Source organism: Lepeophtheirus salmonis, chromosome 12 (assembly GCF_016086655.4).
Source record: "Lepeophtheirus salmonis chromosome 12, UVic_Lsal_1.4, whole genome shotgun sequence".
In the NCBI taxonomy this organism is placed as follows: domain Eukaryota; kingdom Metazoa; phylum Arthropoda; class Copepoda; order Siphonostomatoida; family Caligidae; genus Lepeophtheirus; species Lepeophtheirus salmonis.
The window spans coordinates 5816699-5837414 of record NC_052142.2 but is presented as its reverse complement, the minus strand read 5'-3'; the positions used below and the strand labels follow the sequence as shown (position 1 = coordinate 5837414).

The 20716-nt window shown below is 30.7% G+C and overlaps 1 protein-coding gene across 50 annotated transcripts in view; it reads left to right on the top strand.

Moving 5' to 3' along the window:
- slo (calcium-activated potassium channel slo) overlaps window positions 1-20716 on the top strand; it is a 291323-nt gene that overhangs the window by 60109 nt on the left and 210498 nt on the right. For 40 of the 50 annotated variants that reach the window (XM_071892349.1, XM_071892327.1, XM_071892328.1 and 37 more), the window contains 3 exons: window positions 12115-12226; window positions 14750-14901; window positions 19525-19692. In XM_071892349.1, coding sequence (XP_071748450.1) covers window positions 12115-12226; window positions 14750-14901; window positions 19525-19692 — 432 coding nt within the window. Of the gene's footprint in view, window positions 1-12114; window positions 12227-14749; window positions 14902-19228; window positions 19397-19524; window positions 19693-20716 lie in introns of all 50 variants that reach the window. The other 10 variants (XM_071892329.1, XM_071892318.1, XM_071892314.1 and 7 more) reach the window with 2 other exon arrangements.

Genomic DNA, 20716 nt, shown 5'->3' with positions numbered 1-20716 from the left:
TCTCAACTACTAAGGGATTTGACGGGGCCTTAAATAAGTTTCAAATACAAAACTCACGACTACCATATTTTAATTTGACAGTGATTCAGCACGACAGAAGACATTTTTTGTATTTTTATAGATCCTTTAGACGTTAGTCCCAAATTAATTTTTGAATGCTTGGCCCCTTCTCGGTGAGACACAATCAGTGGGGATAAAAGAGGTTGGTAAGTCAATCAAGTTTAATTTAAAAAATAAGTTTATCAAGATTTTTGAATATTTTGATAGGAATTGACGATACTTTGTAAGTTAAATTAAAGTTCTCTAAGGAGTAAGATTGGTAAATTATTACCTTTGCAATTATTTATAATGGTCCGGAATAATGCTTGACTCCTTACGTTTTTACCGTAAGAATCAATTAGTGAAAATTTAGCCTTTTCATTGGATATTATAATTTTATGGTAGTCTCTCATAATTGAGTAAGATTTGGTTTTTATGGGGTTTTTCATGAAATTAAGAATTCATGGAAATAATTCCTCTACTTGAATACGAAATTGTAAAAAAATTGTTAAACTTTTTTGGAGGACAGAAAGAGCACTCATCTTTACTTGATGGGATACTTTAGGTTTGATCTCCTTAACATCTGGATTAAGTGATACTACTTATTTCATCAAAGGATGGCAGGACAAGCGATCCTTGTCCCCTCTCATATCTGACGAAAGTATATTTTCAATGACCATATTTTCAGTGACTTTAGTCTGACTGTATCGCTGGTTAAGAAATGGAACAGCAACTCTCATAAGCACATAAGAAGAAGAAGAAAAAGAACTGTTGTTATAAAGTAGAAAGCTGATTGTTACATAAGACGATCATGAAGATTTGGATCACTTTAATTGGTAAGGAGATGTTATTCCTTTTCTGAAGGCGGAGAATTATCTGGCTTATCTCTTTTTCTCGGCTAATTGAGAGCAAGTGCGTTGAGACCAAATCCTCTCTAACTCAATTTGCAGTTCAGGAGCTTCTGTAATTTTTCCCTCCTTCACCCAGACTCGTACCTTTTGAAGAGATTGAGCCAACTTATTCCCTCATAGTCGCTACATGTGTTGTTTCATTTATAGAAACTCTCCCAGGCTGATCTGTAACGTTTGTTTCACCATATCTTCATCGAGTGGGGAATTAATAATCTTCTGATCATTTTTTCACCCCAAGACGTGCTTTTCAACTCCAGAAGCTTAATTATATTAATTGAGTTACCAGTAATCTCAACTGAATCCAAGCTATCAGAACAACCTTATTACCGACATTTTCCCTTGAGTCTGCCAACTTGATATTAGATATTCTGAACTCTAAAGGCTTTACGTGATCTTGTCATTTCACATATTGCTTAGAACGACTCCGATCAATGTGTCCCGTTTTGTAAAATTTTACAGAGTTATTTTTGACCAGCTTATCTTATTCCCTTAGGAATACAATCTCCTTCAATTGTTGTAATTTCAAATAGTTTTACTTTCTATTGATTTTATTGCCATAACTTTTTTGAATACATCCAGATATTATTTTGCCGGGGGATTCATTCTACTTTTCCTGCTATGAAATATCAAACAAACAACCCTTTTAAGCAGAATGTAAGGCTGTGAAGATGATTCTAAGTGATTTTTCTAATCCACTTCTCTCTAAGTATAAACTTATTTACAATCACAGCTCACTGAAAATACTATTCTTCTTCTCTAATCACTAATTATAAGTATTTAATAAATCTATCCACTAATAAAAATGAGTTCGTCTGTAAACTCTAATCAAGATTCAAAAATGACGAATATAAATCAAGTTTTTAAGAGTCCACTTTATTCCCTTATGAGGTTTGGTAATTTTCCTTGGATTAATTTCATCCCAATTCAGACATAAGGATCTGGATGTGAAATATAAAAAAAAATATGTTTAATTAACAACATGATGATAATTAATCTGAGAAAAACTACCAAACCTCATAAGGGCATAGGGTGGATTCCTTCCTTGGGAATGAGCTACCAGGAATGAAACCATGAAAAGATCCATTCACGATGAGTAGATAATTTTCATATTTCAATTATAATTAATAATTATTCAACTTTCTATTTGAATGTATTCAAAATGAGGTATTATATAGTCTTACTTATTATTATTGATTACGGCGTTTGACATTGAAATCGTAAACAATATTATGACAATGTTACCTATTTGCTAGTATACCCCCATAAAAAGAGGATCACTTAAAAAATGCAAAATCGAACAAAAATCAATGGAGATACAATTTTTTTAATTATCCTTTTTTTAAATTAAACATTAAATATTTTTCTATAATATAAGCTTTGATATTCCTCATCACTATATATTATGAATAAGTTGTAACTGTCTAAAGAAGAATATTTTTTTCATTATTTTTTCAGCCTAAAAAATGGAATATGTCGTATTGTGAACAAGATACAGAATCAATACGAACACTTTTACATAAGTTTTTTTTGTGGTCTTTTTTTATTAACTATTACATTTTGACTGCAGTTAATAATTTAATAAAATACCTAGAGGAATTGCATAATAATAATATAAATAAACATTATAGTTTAAAATTAGACCTCGGTTCTTCTTCTTTTCTTTTTTTTATGTCTAAATTAAAAAAAAAAGAATAAAAAAATAGATATTTCAGAATTAGACTGAGAGAAAAACTGAGATCATTTTGGATTATGCGCTCGAAAATAACTTTTTTTTATTCAATTCATTCATATTATTATATATATAAACAAAAAATAAAATATAATAATAATAAAGTCTAGGATAATTATGTAGAGATATATAAAAAAAACAAAAAAAATGCAGTTTAAATTTGGTGCCCTGGGATTGAACCATATCTACTATAAATATAAATGCAGAAAAAATATACTAAAACGAAGTAAAATATCCAAATTATGTGCAATACATAATATTAAAGCGATAAAATATGATACTATGACAATCTTTTTATAAAATTCTTGAATATTTCGTTAAAACTCTTCCGCTGTTTGATCCTATAAGTGGAATAAACTTGATCACTTTTGATGCTGTCGACCATTTATCCGTTCCTATGTTTGGAATTTTCTGCAATAAGGCCACATATCTTGCAAATGCGACCAAAATTATACACCTCACTTCTGCCACAACAATCGGTTCATATGATGTCAGCCTGTTTTGCAATAAAAGCTTTTGAGTATAGCAGAGCAAAGTCAATTGCTTTGGTTTCTGATCAAGTTTCTTTTTTCCTTCGTGAAAGTCCAAACAGGATAATCGCTTTCTGAAACTTTTCATCTCCACCCATCAGACCTTTTACATTTAATTTTACACATTGCTTTAGAAAAAGACGGGCAATCCATAAACGCATGGACTATGTCCTTGAATATCTTAACACATTCCTTACAAGGCCTCGAGAGCAAAATAAAATTAAGAGAAATCTGTAATTCGACTGTGAATTGTCTTCCGTCATTTATTTTTCTCAACGATGACTTGATTCTCCTCTCCAAGTTTTTAGGGAGACTCAATCGTCTTCTATGTAGATCACATAGTACATGCGTCTCACCTTCTAAATTAGGCATTGTCATTTTCAAATGCCGAGGGCGTAACATAATATAGAGACCTGAAGTCCTCTGAAGAGGAAACTTGAATCTCCCGTCATTGAATGGAAGATAAATTCAATTATTAGCTTTAATTCATATGTACAAAATCCCGCCAACCTAATTTATCCCCTGTGCTATTCATGTATATACATAATAGATAGTTTAACATTCATTACGGCTTTGCTGATATAGATATAACTATTTTTTAAAAATAAAAAAAAGCGGACCATATATTCAGTTGAGACTCATAAGTAATCAGTTAGGGATTTCGAAGCATGGTTTAATGGGTTTTAATAAGCATGAATAATTTAACCATATTAATTGATTCAGTTTCATAGATATGATACTTTTGTTTGTTATGTACATCAATGACACTGGAGGACTGAAATCGATGAAAGAGTTTTCTAAGAATATTAAAAGAGAAAATAGAGTAGACCTTGGAGGAAGTTTTAATGAAAAAGCTGTAGATGAAGTATAATAAGTCTCTTTCTTCCTCATTGTACATTTTATTCCAGTATTAATTATATTAATTGAACATATCCTGAGTTCTTTTAGAAGTATACAATTATTCCATATATGATCTATGTATTTTAAACAATGGAGGATGAAGGAACCAATTTGAATGTTAAAGGACATATGCATAATGAATGATTCTTCCATTAAAGGAGATGACATCTACCGAATAAGGTACACGAACCTTTTCTAAAGAGATTACATCCCTGAATATTACGGATATCCCCATGCCATAAACAGATATGAATTCAATGAAAATAAGAGAGGAACTAATATCAATATATTCAGATGTTCAGCGAAAAAGATCAATTCAAATCATTCTTATTGTCTTAAAAGTAGTTAGTTTGATGAATATATAATTATTCGGACTAAAGTTTATAAAACGAATTTTCTCACAAAACAGTGCTACATCATTTTAGTTAGTCCAATAAACCCCATGAAGTAGTTTTAATGTATCAGTTTTTGTGGCTTTTATTATTATCACTTGCTTAGATATGATTGGTTATTTTTATAAAAGAGATAATAAAAAGGATTTCGACATTGAAAGGTACCTACACTTTCGTATTGTTTGAACTAGTTATGTAAATCGTGTGTATTTTTTTAGCTGGCTCGCTTTTTTGGATTTGATAACTTAAAGAATGAATATTTGATTCCTCGGCTGTTGTCATTAATTTTTAACTCCTTAGTAATGAGCTTCCTTTCCAACTACATTCAATTAGATCTAAATTGGAGCTGTTAAAAAATAATATAAATTGTTTTCCACCCTTTTCTGCCTTGAAAAAAAAAATGTACAAACTTTGAGAAAAATATCTACTTTAACATTAAAAAATGGGTTTATTATTAAAAATCCTTCATCTATTTGGAGAGAAATAATTTTTTTATACTCAAAGTTATAGAAATGTAGAGACTGTCAAGAGCAGAGTGCTTCCCATTTTTGCCTAGGATGGAGAAGAGACGGAAAAACGCTCACTGATGTTGACCTGGACCATTACGGTCTTTGTCGAAGCAGATGGAGTAGAGACCTCGGGGTTGGACTCCCCAATTTCTGAAAATGAGATAATCATGTTGATTCAATATATATCGAAGAAGTCTAAGCGGTAGGAGATTGTGGAACAAGAGCCAAGAAAGATTGTGTAGACAGTGTGGTTTCCAATTTCCTCAAAAGAATGGGAAAGTTTGCCTTCCAAAAAGCGTCAAATGCACAAGATGTGGTAACTATGCATGAGTATACGGGTGTCTAAAAGTAAGCTCTATTTCGATCCACTCTATTAAAAAAATTTGAACTGAATGAATTACCCATAGATGTGTTGAATGTCCATAAAAATTACTTCAAAAATATAACACTTACATATGACAATGGTGCATTTGTATCTGTCGCTGGATCAAGAGTTCTAGGAAAAAATTGATTCCAACCCAATTAATAGAGTATCGTTTAGAATATATCTTATACTTAAATTATTTATTTATTTACACATGAAGGAAGATGGATTGTTGTATATTATTAATATATAACTTCCCTATAAATAACTTTATAAATGTATATTATATTTTGTAAATTTATGAAAGACATAATATATTGTTAGTTAGAGAACATAAACCCCATCATTACAGAAAGTGTACTCATAACTTCTTAGTGACCACTGACCATAAAGGATGAATAGATAACTTTGATACGAAATCTAAAGAATAGAAATGAGGTAATAAAGTAACAGAACTATTCTTAATATTTACGTGGTGACAATTAAATGATAACAGATCATTCCTTCCATTTCATGATCAACTATTCCCTCAATTTCTTAGTAATTAGTTTGGACCTCCTTTTCGTAAGGTTGTCATTTGTTGAGAGTTGCTTTAGTTTTGTGTAGACAGGCCTCTTTTGAAGCACTTCTTTTAACTTGGTCTTGAATGACTCTTCCTTCAAATCTTGAGTCAGATTTTCTACTATGGTAAGGCTGGTAAGAAGAGGCAATCTTTCCTCAAGCGCAGTTACTGCCAAAGGTATTTGACGAAAATTTTCTTGTATCAATACGACTTCTTCTCTTAAGGAATCATTATTAATTACTTCTTGTGCTCTTCTATTTGCTGCCAAATCATCATCAAGGCTGTTTAAATATTCTCTGAAGACGTCAAAGCGATGTTAGTAGTACTCCACTACTTTTAACCAAGTTTCCTACCTTGTTATAATTGGTGATGGAGGGAGGGGAATTTCTTATACCAGTAAATACTCTCTTTGGCATGATCCAGAACATTTAAATGGATGTTACACGACACAAATAACTTTGATACGTCCAAATTGGATGATGAACAGTTTAATTCTCTTTAGTCTCTTTGAATGTTGTTCTTCTTTAAGACTTTTTAGTTGTTGATGTGATGGGAGATTATGGAGTGGTGGATTACTTGCCATTAAGAACGAGATGGGTACAAGAAACTGCAAACATGGCAAGATATACTTTTGCTTTCCAAATCATATCTCCACCATCAGTACCTCCGTTGTTAGAAACCCATAAAAAAAGGCAAGTTTTTTTCGGCATGATGATGATGCACGTGAGAGAGCAGTAACGGGAAGTTGCTTTGCTGATGATTATTACAATACTGAGGAAAATTTGTTTAGAAGATTCAAATGTACCAACCTGTTTTGTTCCTTTTTTTTATATAATCTCTTTTAACCAATCAAATTCGTTCTTTTTCAACAATTCCGACATCCCTAGGGATACAGCTGCTCATTTGAGTTCATTAACATGATAGCAAAGATTCTGAGACTTTCATCAAAGAGACAGGAGTCACCAGAGAAGATATATTCTTCTCGGATCATGCAGGGTTGCAAACAGGGAGATTTTCCTTCTCCATCTCTTTTTCTGATTGTAGTAAACATATTGGTAGTACACTTAAAGGGTTCCTCAAGTATCGTTCAGCCTGGTTGTTAATGTTATACGCAAACGATCTAACAGTTTACTGCTTAGAGGACGGGAATCCCTACTTGTAAAGATAAGGGGAGTGTTTCTGGTATTAGATAAATTTACAGAACGTTCGGGTCTTATTGTTAATAAAAGCAAAACAAAAGTAATTTCCTTATTGCCCTATGCCTAGAAGCCCCTCTTCCTTGCGTCAAAATTCTTCATCAATTCAATACTCCTAGGTATATCGGTTAATGAAATTAGGGTCTACAGTATACACCTAAACTGTGAGAGAATGTTTGGAATTGTCAGAAAGGTGACAAGTTTGTATGACCAATACTAAATAAATATCCTGGATACATCCCATTTTTTGAAAAAGTTAGTGCGGATTAACGAATACAACAGTGCAAGTTTCTTTCGAGCTCGAGACGGCCATAATTGGCAAACTCTCGTCTGTATATTCTGACGGCAATGTGGGGGTAAGGCCTGAAAAACATTGATTTGTTATACAATTCTATAAATTTTTTATAGTTGTTCAGACTGAGAAGCAATTTAGACTTATGGACCTTCCGTTTGAAAACGAATTTTAATGAATATGCTCACACCACCTTTGAAGAAAAAATTAACATGGCCCCCAAAAGTTTTTCTAAAACTGCGATGAGATTCTACGGTTTCTGGAAGCTGATGTCAAGGTTATTGAGCTCCATCATGAAGTATGTTCTTCTAATGCTGGACTATAACGAACCGATCAATTTCAATCCTAAGATTAAAACTGGGGTTGAGTTTTTTTAACAAATTCGATTAACATCAATTGGCCAATTCAAGAACGACCCCCAAAGATCTCACCCCTGAATTTCCTTCAACTTCCCATTTTACTTCGCTCTTGAAGGTTTATCAACTTCACGCACTCAGAATATAATCTGTATAATATTGTTTTTTATTCATTTTTAAAATACTTTGATCATACTTCTAATTTATAATAACAATGTTTGAATTTTAAATAATGTAACAATTACGATCTTGGACTGAACAAATTCATATTAGCTCTAAAAAGAAAAAGAGAAAAAAATACATCTGAGTATTGAATTCTTCTCCAACTACATTCAATGATATTAGAAAAAAGTGAATAACTTTGAGGATTTGTTGGACTTAGAGTAAAATTGAGGATCAACATCAAAGTAACTCGTGCCAGTGTCCTTGTTTATGCCCTTCTACCTTCCTCCAGTGTCACAGCTGATTGAAGATGCTCATAACAGCTAAGCTGCTTTCTTCCAAAACATTCTTCAAATTTCGAGGTTAATTTTGCTGATTTGCAGTGTGCTTATTTTTAACGATGCCAAAATGCACATGATTTTCATCAGCAGTTTGAACCTACTTAAGTCATTAATGCAAAAAATGTCATTCAAAATATACAAGAGTACTTTTTATATTATGGCTTTTGTGGTTGCCATGAATATTACAATATAAATATGCTATTTTCATGAATACAGCCTTTAAATTCAAGTAACAATGTTAATTATGTGAAACGACGAACAAATTGTATACGTGTTATTCCACTAAAATTCGAAAAATCGTTGACAATCAATTTAACAGATCTGAATGAAATTATAACTATTGCGAGAAATATTTAAGTTTTAAATTTCATGACTTAATTTGATTCAGTGCATGAATTATGTATGTAATTTTGAAATTTCGCTCTTGTTTACCACACAACATTTAACTCAAAGCCAGTTCCAATTTTATAAATACATTCTGAAGTTATTCAATATACAGTCTAGATATGTGAAAGTTGTCCAAATTTTCGTGAGTAGGGGTATTTTTAAAATTATATGCTGATAGCTCATAATATAGTAGCACCCTTATAAATTATTTCTCCTTATTTTGAAAGTTCAAACAAATTAGCGAGTAAGGAGTTCTATGGTAGTTTTGATAGTGATCTCTGTCAGCAGGTATGTCATTAATCAGAGTTGTCAAGATATCGACAATTTACACATCCCTAACAAACTAATAAAAGTTGACCGAAGGAAATCTAATAAAGCAGAGTGTAAAATTAGAGGTCAATTTTATCGACATAATTGCTTTATACGGGCCCATTTACTATGCCCCATAATTTTATAACAGAAAGGTTCTAAGATTAATATCGAATAGACCAATTCTGATCACAGGAGATTTCAAAATAACGATGAAAATAGATAGGGATTCCAATCAGAGGGAAATACACTCTCGCCCACACGCAACATCTATAACAAGGACATTTAAATTTCACTACGCAGCAAGTCTTAAAGTGGACTTAGGTCATACTTTTTTCTTGTTGGACAGATACTCAAAGCCTATATCCTCGAGGATAGATTTATTAATTTTTAAAGGCTTTCAGACAAGTTCTCTTAAAACATACAAAGTCTTGAACACTCAAATCTCTGACCATAAGGCTTTATTTATTCCATTCGACCCACACGTCAGAGAACTGAAGAACAAGGGCCTTTCGAGTCTGAACCATCGTCATTTGGAAGAATAATTCGTAGACAGTGCAGTTATAAATATAATTGAGGGCACTCGTAAAATAGTAATTACGGCGCTGATGTTTGTTCTGAATATGAAATGATGATCAAAAGAATGAATAAAGTTTGTCGTGGAGAATATGCAATTAACTCCTATAAACATGCTAGAGATTTAGATAAATTAGTAAACATTAACAATTACCCAGCTTCGTTACAAGACAAAGGAACAAAATTATATACGTTATACACATGTTGTTCTTATTGAATCATTTTAGCCCAACTTTTGTTTTGTTTATATATATATATATTTATGTTTATGACCACACTATTATGTTTTATGGAAGGTTATCATTGAACACCTAAAACTAAAAGTGTGAATAAAGTCTAGCCTCTTGCCAAGAAAAAACATAAGAAGTCTACTTATATGGATATAAATATACTTTTATTAATTTATATCAATTTAAATTTCCAACATATTGTCTAGGAGTCATATGATAATTTATAATATGAATATCATCCTAATCCTTGTTTTTTTTTGTTTTTTTTAAACGCTACTAGGAATAGTCTAAAAATTTGTTTTTGATATCATTAGAAAGAACAGGTGCTAAGTCAATGCCGATACATTTCTTTTAACAAAAATTACCACTTCTAATTTTCCAAGTTTTTTCTTATAGTACCAAATACACATTTTTACACCTAGAGACTATTGCATCAGCATTTCAAAAAAGTGATCGAGCATCACGATGAGATTTACGTTCTAACTCAATATATGAGTAAAATAGTTTTGCAAAATTGGATATACAAGGATTTAAAGCATATAAGATGTCGAACAGTTATAATTTATATAAAAAGTTAAAATTACATCAATGGACGATCCATCATCGAACTTGTAGAAAATTTGGAATACCCTGTCCTGCAATTAGTGATGAGTTTTGACATAAGTATACTTATAGAAGTGATTATGAGTCCATTTCATCAACTAGTTGGAAAATAATTTTCAAATATATATTTATATAATGCTAAAAATCGAGCGTTCTCCTGATTTTTCTTCTCATCCTAATATAATATTATGATATTGCCACAAATATTTTGTCATATATTAATTATTAATCATAATTTTCTATAAGGTAAGTTTCTATCTTGCATCTTAAGGGGTATTATTTGTAAGAAATAAAAACAATTTATAGATTCTTTAAAAATTATGTCGGTAGATTACAATATCAACATTGATCAAGGTTTAATTAATTTTTATTTTATTTTTTAGTGATGTTTTTTAATTGTCTACGGTATTCTTAATATGGTCATTCCATGCCAAAACGTCCAAAAATTTCCAAATTCATAACCACATATCCTAGAAATTGTTGATATTTTTTTACAGCATGTAGATCCTACATAGGTAAAAAAATACTGAAAATTATTTCAAGGTTATTAAGTTCATTATTTCTAGACAAATGGATCTCTAAAGTTAACAAAAATAAATAATCTTCACAAAAAAAAACAAAAAAAAAACGAGGCAAAATTTGACTACATTCTCACTTAAACATCAATATCTAGTTTGATTTTTATACAAATTATAATTAAATTTGTGTGTCAATTAGTTAAAGCATATTAGTATCATAAATGTAAATACATTTATTCTAAATGAAGTATTGTAGTAAAATAACCCCTAAAAAATAGCTTGTTGTCAATTCTAACAAACATGTTTTAGACTAATTTTAAGTATGTGGCGGAGTAAAGCAGAAGTTAAAATTACCTTATGTATATTACACATATTCACTATATTTCAAAATGGTAGGGTACTTATTCATGATTAAATAAAAAAATCGGCTTTGGTAATTAAACACTCAAACATTAGCAAGAAATAATTTTTTTTATAAAAATATCTCATAATTAGTCCATTTTTTAAAAGTATATTATTAGTTTATAGCTTCAACAAATGTTAAAATTTCACATTGTTTAGTCAATTAAGTTCAGAGATATATATAAATTTAAATTTGGTAAACTTGAACAAAATACGTTATACGAGAATAAAAAAGGTTTATGATTTTTATGTTAACGATAAATTACTTTGTGTCAAATGTTATTAATAAAATAATATAAATGTTTTTTCTTACGTATATGTGTTTAACCCGTTACATTTCCCATTTGATTTTTACCATGGTGTTTTATTTTCTACCTTGCTCCACCATTTACTTCAAATTAGCACGAAAATTTGTATTAAAAATTACTGCAAGCTATTTTTTGATAGGTTATATATCTAAAATGCCTAGTTTAATATGCTTCATGTATTCTACAAATGAATTTTAGAAAAATAATTGCATAACATTTGAAAAAGAAGTATTGATCTTGAAGTGAGAGTATAGTCAAATTTGGGGCCCTTTTTTAAGAAAATACATTAGTTTTGCTAACTTTAGTGTCCTATATCTCTGGAATTAATCCACAAATTGATCTCAAATTTTCAGGAATTTTATCCCTAAGCAATATCTACATCATGTAAAAAAAAATAGAAATAAGAAGCATGTATTTAAGTGGTGCGGTTGCTTTGGCTTGGACTGACTCAGTACATATAAACTTTTAGTAATTGTAATTTTGATTTTTAACTTTCAGTTCATCGCTGCCAGTGATAAATTCTTTTTTATGTTGGAGCTGTATTCTTTTGTGGACTATTTTACAATACCTCCATCTTTCGTCTCTATCTACCTCGACCGAACCTGGATAGGTATACCTTTTTAACTGAGAGATATATATTCTTTTAATATGATATCAATTAACCTAATCAACAGTAAATCAATATCAATATAAAAATGAATAAAACTTTAGATACATATAAATGCAGAGGCATTTGAACCATACTGATTTCTTTATCAATTTTGGCAGAGGTGAGGATTTGGACTCGATCCATATTTCGAAAACTTGATACTTGATTTGAGATATGGTATATTTGAGGATTTTTACCGACTTAAATTAAATATCAGTGTTTTAGTAAGTTATTGGAGACTCTTATGATACCTCACATTGAATTCTGGAAAGTGGCTTGTAATGGGTTAGATAAAATTAGAACAAACTTTATAAAAAAATATACTTAGCTTAAGTTTAAAAACAAGATCAAAGATTTAATTGACAGCAACAGTTATGTACATTTGAAATTCGGGCCGAAAATAGTAATTAATTTCTTTAAACAAAATTGTTAAGCCCAAGAGACTGTTGCTATTACCAGATGGGATAGAGCCCCCCCCCTAATGGTAATTTTTACCGTTAACATTATCTTTGTTATGAGACAAAACTATCGTCTTTTCTAAAAAAAAGTTTTTTATCTCAAAATAAAGAAATCGATTAGTCTATTCCATAAAAAATGTTAGCCGTTCCGATTTAGTCTCTTCTGCGGACGCCAAATATAAGTGTTTAAAAATGAGATCGAGGAAAGGAGTGAGATAGATTCACCTTCGATTCAATACATGATTCTGGGAAAAAATTTAAACTTTCAATTTAATTATTTTAAGGTTAATAGAAATACTAGGTTATACCACAATGCATGTTCGACTGATGTTTGACTTCCATCATGCCTTTTAATAGTAACTACATAGAATATTATTGGTTGTGGGTTTTTTCAAAATATGTCTACCTTGCCAGCAGTAACTATCAAGGTTAATAGAAATACAAGGTTATAACATAACGCCTCTACGACTGATGCTTGACTTCCAACATGCTTTTAATATTGACGTCATCGTATATGAGTGGTTGTATATTTTGACAAAATCAGTTTTTCTTACCTAGCAGTCGGTACGATACATTAAAATGAAAATTAAGCCAATTGTGACGTCATATCCTATGTGTGGTTGCATGTTTTATCAAAAATCTGCCTATCTTGCAAAACAGTTGGTATCATCAGACGTAATTTCTAGCAAGACCGATTACGTGGTGTTCTAACCTTTTATTTCTTTTAGCTTTGGTAACTATCGTATTCTTATATTTATTTAAGCAAACATTTTTTGAATTGTATTAAATAATCACGTAGTAAAATCAGAACTGCTATTGAGGTGAATGTTAGGCAGAAAATCAGAAATAAATTTCAGATGTTCATAACTCTCGTTGTTGATGAGTATAGGCCCTAAAATTTTAGACTTAAGCTAACTAGATATACCTAGTGGTCTATTGAATTTCAAACATTTACGAATGTAATAATTAATTAAGGTTGAGTAATTTAAATTAGTTCATATTACGATATATTAAAGCATCAGCAATTAATTTAAAAAAATTGACGTCTCTAGCTTACGTATAAGTCGAGAAAACGACACTTGAACGTGATCGAAGAATTTCTATTCGCACACTCCAAGCGGTTGGGTGCCTCTAGGACCAACGTCTACACTTTCAGCAAGTCTGAAACGTTGGAGAAGAATTAGAGCTCTGTCAAAAAGGCCAAACTGGGTCGGAGGAGTAAAAGAAAACTGCCATGGTCAATTCCCTGATGTTCATGAGGGCACTTGCAAGAGATCTCGGGATTTCACAAACAACTGTGCAGAGAGCTATCGAAAAAGTGGGTGTGAAGGTAATTTTGAGGGTAAAGATACCACTTTTGACACCAGCAATGAAAGAAATTCATCTTCTCCGTTGCAAGACTCTTTTGAACTCTTTTTGACACTTTTGGACCCCCTACAATCCTGATGACAACACCCTCTACTACACCTTTTAGGTACGTGTTGAGGGGAAGACCTGAAGTATCTCATCTAAACATCGAGGCCCTCAAGCAACGGTCAGCCAGTACTGGGACACTATGACAAAAGGAATACATCAGCATCGGCTGTGAGGCCTTCCACCGCCACCTAGAAGCCATCATTGCCACTAAAGGTGGCTATATTAATGATTAAGAGAGCTCAGACACACATCTATTCATAGTATTAATTTCTTTGAAATACTATAGTTAATTAAGTAAATTATATCTCGTTGAATTTAAAAATTTTAAGTGTTCAGATTTGAAGGAACCACTCGGTATAGTTAACATCGGTTCTAATTTCATCCAAATCTGTTATATTGGCTATAAGATTTTTTTTTTTTTAATTTCTTTTTTGTTAAAATTTTTATAGAATTATAGATATATATTACTTGTTATTGAAACGATTAATTTTTCCCTACGACCCTAATAAATTTGAATATGTATTCTCAAATAACTGTGTTCTGTTCCATATTTATTAAGTGTACCTCGTCATATTTACAAAAATAAATAATAAAAATATATGTTATTTAGGTTTAAGATTTTTACGAGCTCTACGCCTGATGACAGTGCCTGATATCCTTCAATACCTTAATATTCTCAAAACATCGACTTCAATACGTCTCTCACAATTGGTTTCAATTTTTATATCTGTTTGGTTAACTGCAGCAGGAGTAATTCACTTGGTAAGGGAAAGTATTAAATAATACACAACTTTTTATTAAATTAATAAATTTGAAATTTGAATTCTTTGTTTATTAAAAAATGATACTTAATTAAATAAATTTTTAGTCAGTCACAGTGTTAAATATCATATGAATTTACTACCTACCTTACCAAAAAAAAAAAAAAAAAAAAAAAAAAGTTATTGGATTCTTAGCAATTGTTAATTTTGCAGAAAATTTCAAAAAGCTCTAAAGGTACAATTGAAAGACAATATATATATTTATAAATTTTTTTAGTGAAAACACTGATCTTGGAAGTTATTTTCATTATAAGAGTATATACTGCGAGAATTAGTGGAACGGAACGCTCAAATTCAATTTTTACCATTTAGCGTTAAAAAAGGAAAAAAATAGCGTTCAGTTTATTGATCGTACAGTCCAGAAAAGGGCAGTAAATTTGGCATCTGTTCACAAGCGTGGCAATATTGCATCATTCTCCTTCAATTCTTTATTTCGGATTGCAACTTCACATACAGAAGTTTTATTTTTGTTAGTTTGCTTATCATTGAAAAGTGTTCGATGCATTGTGTCAACATATACAGGAGCAAGTCGTATCTTGTTGTCTGGAAGAAGAGTTTCACTTCCTTGTATAGAATGTTAAATACCCTTAGCTATTAGGTTACAAACAAACAAGATTATAAAGACTGAAAAAATTATATAAAAGTGTACATACCTAGCCTCATTAAAAACATATCTATTGGATGTTCTTCATCCTTCATTCTCAATAGAAAAAGGTTAACTTGATAAGGAAAAATTAAATGTGTCTTCTTTTTTTTTTTTTTAATTAAATTATAAAAAACTTTTATTATATTACTTTCGTAGTCGAAGTTGGTACAAATTTTACGACTCTCACTCCACCAAAAAAGGGTCCGACTGATCAGATTCCTCAGCCCTGATCATAAGTAAAAATCTTAAGTTACAAAATTGGCCATCTTTTTTTTTTTTTTTTTACATAGTGCAAATCCTTTCTTCGATAGACCTTGCCTGAGTACTACCAAAAGGGAAAGTGTTCGTAATTATTCGATAAATTAACCAATATAAGGAAAAATTAAGCCTTCCAATCGGGAGGGGCCTCAACACATCTATTGGATAGGATTGTAATTGTAGTCTTTCGATCTTTCTCTCATTCAACCGTAAAAAGTGTTTCTTATTGTTTTTTGCCACCGGTAGTTCTCAAATTGTTTTGTTCTTCGTCCTCTTATATAAATATATTTTTGTCAAATTTCCCTCTTTTCCTATTCTTCAATAAACATGAAAACACTGTGTTTATTAAAAACTTCTCTCATAAAGTCTAGTCCCTTTCTAATTGATGAATTCGTCATTTAGTCTAGTCTTGTATTTCAATTCACGTGTTCTTGCCACTTCATAGTTGATAATTTTTTTTTTGAAATTGCAGAATTTATTCCATCGTTTTACGACCAAAACATACCCATGTCCTTTATAATGAGGAGCAACTTAAATGGAACTTTGCCTTTCATTATTTCTAAGTCTTGCCCAGTCTTCTCCTTCAGTTTTATCTTTAGTAACTCGGATAATACAGAGCCTTCTTCAAAAATTAGTCCAATCCAAGAGAATAAAAGAGTCTAGCAAAAATCTGTGAGATATATCATCTCAAGCCTCCTGAATTTCTTTAATATTCAATATATATTCTTCTCCACAAAATTAGCTTATTTGGTCCATTAGAAAATATAAAATTTTGGTATATTGTATCCTCTTTTTTTTCTAATCGTTCAGAAAACCCTGTAATCTTCTACAGATGAGTTACTTTATGTAATTTTAATGTGTTCCAGATAAAAATTCTGGAGGTAACATTTGTAATGGTAAAGGTAATGTACTTAGACATTGCTTTCAAAAAAAATCGTTTTCATTTTTTCTTCTAATTTTTGAAAGTCTAGTCTATTCGAGCAGTTTGTCCTAAGTTTTAACTTTTGAAATTTTACTTCTATTTCAGAAATGTATTTGAACTTTTCAAAGATACTGTTGGTACAGTTAAGTGATTTAATAATTTGTTTTGCGTCTCCTGATTATAAAATAGTTAGGTCGTTAGCAAACACTTATACTTTTCTTTTTTAATTTTCCTACTTTAATCCCTATGATGTCAGAACGATTTTCAATTTCCATTATTAAAGGGTTCAATACAATTAAAAAGATAAGGTGAAATTTGTTGCCTTGGCGACACCCTTTACTGACTAAGAATCTATAATTACTCTTTTCATAGAATGAGTGGATGTCACTTAGACAAATGTCTAACATCTCCGAAAAAAGATATCCGAAACCATTATTCCTAAGATATACTATTATCCATTGGTGTGATTTTGAATCAAAGGCTTTTTTGAAATCTATGGCCATAACTGTTAAATCTAGGCCACCTTTCTCCGCAGTCTGTATTGAATCTTTTATTCCGCGTAGAATATCCTCCATATATCGAACCTTTATAAAAAACTTTTTGGGAAGGATGTATGACTGATGTCAAAACCTTTTGAATTCTGTTAGCGCCAGAATTCTACTATATATTTTATAGGTAAAGTTCAGCATAGTGAGTATACTTCGATTCTTGATCCACCTAGGATCCTTTCCTTGCTTAGGTATCAAGATTAATCGTCTGTCAGTAATATTTTTTTTCAAATATCCCTACTTCTAATACCTCTCTATAAACTATTTATAGTTTATTACAAAGTACAATTATTTCTTAAATTATTCCATCAGAAAACCATCTAGTCTCGGGGATTTATTCTTCTTGTTATATGACATTATTCAGTTTTCTTTGTCTTTCTGAAATATAAAATGGTCCATTAGGAATCTGTGGCATATTTTTTTAAGAAATGATAATATAATTTAAATTTCGATTGAACAATTTGTTTTTTAGCTCATTTCTTCTCCTCTACTTTCGATAGGCTTGTTTATATTTTGAAGATGTTTTACGACAGTAAAATAATTTTTTTTTTTGGATTTACTATAAGTTTCTATTTGCATCAAACACAGAATTAACTTGCTTTCTGGCACTTTGATCAGTTTCCATTTTCTTAAGTCACTCAGAAATTACGTTTTCTTTTGATATAGACCTATTACCACTCCTTACTAGACATTCTTGAGGTTTAAAAATTTTCAACCTAAATTTTGCTTCCTCAATAGTACCACAATCTCCATCCACACAATTTTCTATTAATTTCCTTTCCATACTTAGGCTTAACCCAAATTTTATATATTGTCGTCTAAAGAATCCAAAATTAATTTCAAAGCATGTGAAGATGTCATTATTTCTCTATTCCTTAATCTATCTAAAATGTCAAGTATGATATCTTTGATTTGGGGGTCAATCATTTCCTCCCATAAAAGATCTATTTCAACTTCCAGATACTTTTTGAGTACATTTGCTAAGATAATTTAATTTTTATAGCGCCGTGATCTGAAAGTATTTTTGCCAATGAAGGGAAATAGTGAGGGAGACTCAAAAAAATTGTCAAGCCTTAAGCTCTTAATTATATTATCTCTCCTTCTAATTTCGAAAGTACATTTTGGCTTTTCTTGAAATTTTGTACTTTAAGTACACAGAATTTCTTTCATGATTTTTGTTGTGTTAGGATTATTCACATTCATGAAATTATTTTTATCCCTTCTATGGTCCATGAAAATATTAAAATCTCCCATTGCAATCATATCCCCACAATTCCCGCCATCCTCCTCCATTAGCTTAGCAAAAATAAATAATCGATTCCAGGTTTGTCCTTATTAGGTCCATAGATGGCTAATATCGTTACACGAAATTTACCCCAGATATACCAGACAAGATAGTTGCCTTCGATATCTTTAAGTACTTATTTCAGCTTTAGCGATTTCTACGCTATAAGAAGGATTTTCCTTGGATTGTAGTTACTCTTTTTATATCCTGTTGGTGCAAGGAAAATGTCATAACTCTTAATAAAGTTTCCACTATAGTTACACTTGTCTATACTGGTAATAGTTTAATTATGTCTTACTCAAAAATCTGGATATCTGTAAGTATAAATATGAGTTGAAGTGTATTTAGAAAAATAAATAATGTTGAGACCAAAAATTATTTGTGCCTTGTGAAGATTACAGACATTGGCTCAAAAGAATTAATATTATAGATTAGGGAATTTTTTTTTATACATATTTTATTATAATTTATAATTATATCTTTAGTATTTAACATATTTTCATAATATTGTTTTCAAATGAATATTTGTCACACAAGCTCAAGGAGAACTAATATATTACCATTGACTTTTGAAAAAATTAATAGTAAAACAATACATACATTTTTTAGCTTGAAAATTCGGGCAACTTTCCTCGCTTCAATTCCGTTCATGAAATAAGCTATGGGGAAAGTGTTTATTTCCTTATGGTAACCATGTCTACCGTAGGCTATGGGGACATAGTATGCTCAACAAATATTGGAAGAGTGTTTCAAATTTTATTTTTAGGGGTTGGTCTGGTAAGTCAAATAACTAGAAAATATTATTATATTTTTGACGGATTGATTGACTGTAATTAGTTCCCTTGAGCTTGTGTTTCCAAATTTCCTTCTTCAAAAGTATACTTTCCTAACCCTTCATACCTTAGCTTGAAAACTCTGGGGATCCACCGAATTTTGATAATGGACAAAAGCTAAATTATTGGGACTGCGTATATTTTCTTATGGTTACAATGTCAACTGTTGGCTATGGGGATATATATTGTGTAACCTCCATTGGAAGAGGATTTCAAGTACTATTTTTACTTGTGGGATTGGTAAGTTAATATTTAAAAAAAATCTATTCAACAAAAAAAAAAAAAAAATGTTGCATGTATTTTATACTAATACACTAATATTTACTAAAAATTTCTCATATATATGTACATAAAACTCTACCGAAAGACTATGATCTGAACCAGAAGAGAATAATTGCATTAATTAACATAACAAACTTTTTTTTCAAATAATTGACTTATATTGTCCGTACTATCTCATTGGCATACATGATTAATATGTAAATACAATAAATACATTAAAAATAATATTGATTTAAATAATACTTATTAGCTGAATAATGTAATTATAACTTAAAATCCCTAACATTCTTCAACCAAGACTAACACTGGCTGATAAAAATATTTTTAATGAAAAAGAGTAATAGAAGACAAAACAAAACAAAGGATCGGGTCAAAATATATACAAATTGCCAAATTAAATATAAGGCTATATATAAGTTTATCTCTTATGATTTTTCTCTCTAAATACCCATTATGAACAATAAAGTTGGTGTAATCAGTCTTGGAATAACCCCCAAAGGTGGTAATTGATATTTACTATCATTTAATTCTAAACAGTAAAAGGGGACATTGCAAATTTTTTTTATCTCCAAAGTAGTGACAGAATGGCAGGGGAGGAAGCATAGTATACATTAGCGTGACCACCTGTCTTGTTGTCGTTCACCTTTTTAAATCGTTTAGTTCACTTGTTCGAATTCGTTTAGTTCACTAAATCGTTCACATTATACTCGTTTAAGCATTCACTTTTAAACGACTTTTCGTTTCGTTTTAACCAATTTCAGAAAATAAAACCCTATTTTAGTCAATTAAAAAACTGTCAACATATTTTAATATGGGGGTCGTTAGACTAAGACTAATAGTCCCCCTCCAGCCCGACAAGCCCCTTTGAGGGGCCCAAACCCTTCTGGCCTCTTGCTATATCAGCCAACCCTTTGAAGATTATGGATTGATGAAATTATTGTGGATCGAACGAGTAAGTGTTGAGGATTTATTTCATCTCATA